We start from the raw sequence: 3,391 nt of genomic DNA on the forward strand, positions 1-3,391 counted from the left end.
TCATTATTATGATTACGACAACGATCGGGCGTGGGCGGCGATCGGCTGCGCCTTTGAGGGAATACCTTGGTGGAATTCATTTCCGGTCGCCATCTGGAACGACGACAATTTGGCGAGAGAGCGAATCCGATGACGACAACGTCGATGGTGATGAGCCAACATAAATTTAATGGATTTAATAGAGATTTATTGCAATGCTTATGGGAGTGTGGCGCAAACGTATCCTGAGGAGAGTTCCTCTTACGGCAAAAAGGTCGAGCCGGCCGAGATACCAACGACCTCCTGCATCGAGATCGGATAAGCGAACACCCCTATATTTCAAGCGCATGGCTCATGTGTTGTTTCTCCAAAGAGTGACCAGCGTGACGTTTCTTGATGTGAGTAAGCAGCGCCAGAAGCGTAAGGACATCAAATAATATCAAACGGAATGCTCTGGGGAGCCTTCTTGGGGACCTTCGTTGACATTCGACCCTCTTTTCTGTCGTACTCTATTAAGTAATCTATACCATAGTGCTCGTCAATTATCCTGCCCGCAGCTCTAGTGAAATTGCCTCAAGCAGCTGCTGCCTATTTTGAAGAAGCTGTCGAACATAACTCGTCCAAGTGTGGCGAGTGTTACTGCATCTTAGGAGTACTCATGCACTTCATCATCAAACAAATCATGGACATCATCAAAGAAGGTGGCTATAAGGCGGATCCAAAACGCTCCAAACGATCCAAAGCACGCTGGTGCGATGAGTAAGCATTTTAATAAATCTTAGTTCTTTTCTCGGTCTTTCCATCACCCACTCGCACTCAACCCTAACCCCAGGGATTTAAAAACAATTTAATTTGCTAGTTTCAATCGAGCAAGTTTAATTAAAAACAATCTTGTCCTTCCAACTTTGCACTTTTTATATGAACGGTGGCAGGCAGAAAAACTCTCGCTCTTTTTATCGTTCCCACGAGGCACTGCCTTCTCTTTCAAGATGGCCACCGCTTTCAAGCGTTAATACTATGTCGGAGATCTCTAAAGAGGGTCAACACGACATTGGCCCCATCCGACATTATCTATCGAGAAGGGAGCCAAAGTGTAGCCACCGAAGATAAATCGGATCAGAAGAGATCGAAGTAGTCCCTAGGCAACGAAGCTATCACGACATTGACATTGAGCGCCAACGACCGTAAATAATTTTGCCTCAAGGTTTCACAAGCCCCCACGCTAAACGTTCAGCTCCGATAAGATCGGTCTTGACTTACATCGACGTCGTTTCATTGCCTACAATCAGGCATCTCAGATTCGGTGCACCCGGAAATTTACCGTTTCGCCCTGAAACAGTTCAAAGCGAGCAATGGACATGGAATAATGCTGCGGAAATACACCCGACAGAATCGTAAACAGCCTCCAAATACGCAATAAGCTCTCAGGTGCTGACAGATGCTTCAAAATGAATAACAAGGAGATAGAATTGAAATGAGATCACCAACAAGCCCGCGTTTCCTGGATACGCACATCTCTAGGGATGCACACCCGAGCGCAATCACCGGTCATAATCCACCTCCAGACTTCGAAGCTCCACTATTTATTCCTTTGTGCTGGCTCAGCGTTAGCTCGGCTCCGTTTCTTCTGCGGTATTTTACACCCCTCGCACAGATGTGAGCTACTTTCTGCTTAAAGCAAGTCAGAAAGAACGTTTCGGCGATAAATAATCTCCGGCAAAAGAGAAGTGAAGCAATGCTTCCTCTACCGGTGCCGCCGATTGAACATTTCCGAAGCATATTGTAAAGGTCATCGCTCAATGGAAAGCCCAACAGCATGCCGTTTCGAGCGGAAGGCTCTTCGAGAGCCCCTCCCACGTTTCCTTTATTACTTATCTTCTTCAAACGGACACATTCGCAAACATTCGCTCTGACGCGTACACACACATACGATTAGTAACCAGCCAGCCAGTTAATAAATTATGCACACCATGTTTAATGATTTCGGTAATATTTCATGCTCCATCAGCTCCGTGGGTTCGAAGGGCCCTCGCGGAGGCTCTTTTGCTCATTACGGTGGGTGTTCAAGGGTGTTTTGCTGATAAGCACCTAGACAACGGTCTGGGCGGGTTCCGTAGGGGTGGTACCGGGGGCAGCGGCCGTGGTGCGAGCGGTGGCCTCCTGCTCCAAAGCCTTGGCGGCGGTCAGAACCGTGCGCAGCTGGAACGCGTTGCACCGCTTGTATTGCCAGTAGGCTCCAGGTGTCTGGAGCAACTGCTCACATGCGTCGAAGCCCTGGTCGCTGGCAAGCTGCAGTTCTTGGGCGCGCTGCTGCAAGTCCTCTGGCAGGTCAGCCACGGCGAGGCGACCCAGCACGTCGGCGTTGGTGGCAACGGCTCGCAGGTTTCCGGTGGCGGCTGCTGGCAACACTGGTGCCGGGGTGGCTAATGGTAGCGTGCGACCCATTGTGGGTGGAAAAGCAGGAGCAACTCCCGCCGGCAGATAGGCGCTTGGTGGGTAGAACGGTGGATATGCCGGCAGCTGGCCAACTCCTGGTCGAGCCGGGAAGAAAGGCAAACCTGCAGCCGCACCCGGGAAAGCACCGGCTCCGGCTCCAGCTCCATATGCCGGCAGTTGAGCAGCAGGTCCGAAGGGTCCAAAAGGACTAAACAGTGAGCCGGACACGAGTGGACCGGCGAGCGCCAAAAACAGACCTCCTGCGAGCAGCTTGTTCATCCTATCGATTGTTAGACGCGTTGGCACGTTGATTTCGAAGCGATGTCTGAACTCCTGACAACTCGGCAGACGTGAAAACACCTTATGGTATGCCCTCTGCTAGCTGGCAGGTGGTTTTATAGCGTGATATCTTGCGGTGATCTGTGCGAGGTATTGTTGTCGTCGTTTTTTTTTGCTGCTCTTCGTTGTCTCCAAAGCATGCCGCAGTGATAAACATCGGAAGTTGTCGTTGGGGCGTGTATTTACCGATCGGCTCACAGGGTGTACCACCGTGCACGGATACCGAGCCTCCGGAAATCTCGGCAACAAGTCAACAGCGTCGTCACGGATGCGGCTGCCACCCAACAACAGGCCGTGAGACTTCATCCGTGCTAATCGCGTGTTTATTTAAATTTCATCAGCGCGATAAGCGCGAACGTACGCCTAGGGAAGTCAGGAGCTCCCAGAGATAACGAAGAAAGTCAGCAACCGTGTACACGGCAATCGCCGAGATAATGAGCAACCACGTGCACCAAAACAGCAACTGTGGAGGCCTAGAACCAATTCGATGCCCTAAACACCACACGGTATTCGAAGAGGCATCGACGAATCGGTAGAAGTTATGCTACGAAGGGCTACCAGTTTTATTCCTCATCACGCAAATTCACCGAGACAGAATGCAAGCGACGTCTAGGGTCGTTCTGCAGTGGCTCTTTAA

At 50.6% G+C, this 3,391-nt stretch overlaps 1 protein-coding gene across 1 annotated transcript; it reads right to left on the reverse strand.

The window, feature by feature from the left end:
• Window positions 1-1,807: 1,807 nt before the first annotated feature.
• On the reverse strand, window positions 1,808-2,767 carry LOC128728692 (uncharacterized). The gene has a single exon (XM_053822327.1). The coding sequence runs from the start codon at window positions 2,692-2,694 to the stop codon at window positions 2,068-2,070; it is 627 nt and encodes a 208-aa protein (XP_053678302.1). The 5' UTR covers window positions 2,695-2,767; the 3' UTR covers window positions 1,808-2,067.
• Window positions 2,768-3,391: the final 624 nt, after the last annotated feature.

This window comes from Anopheles nili, chromosome X, assembly GCF_943737925.1.
Source record: "Anopheles nili chromosome X, idAnoNiliSN_F5_01, whole genome shotgun sequence".
Lineage (NCBI taxonomy): Eukaryota > Metazoa > Arthropoda > Insecta > Diptera > Culicidae > Anopheles > Anopheles nili.

Coding starts and splice junctions, on each gene's coding strand:
- LOC128728692 (XM_053822327.1), bottom strand. CDS start 2,694: ATGAACAAGCTGCTCGCAGGAGGTCTGTTTTTGGCGCTCGCCGGTCCA.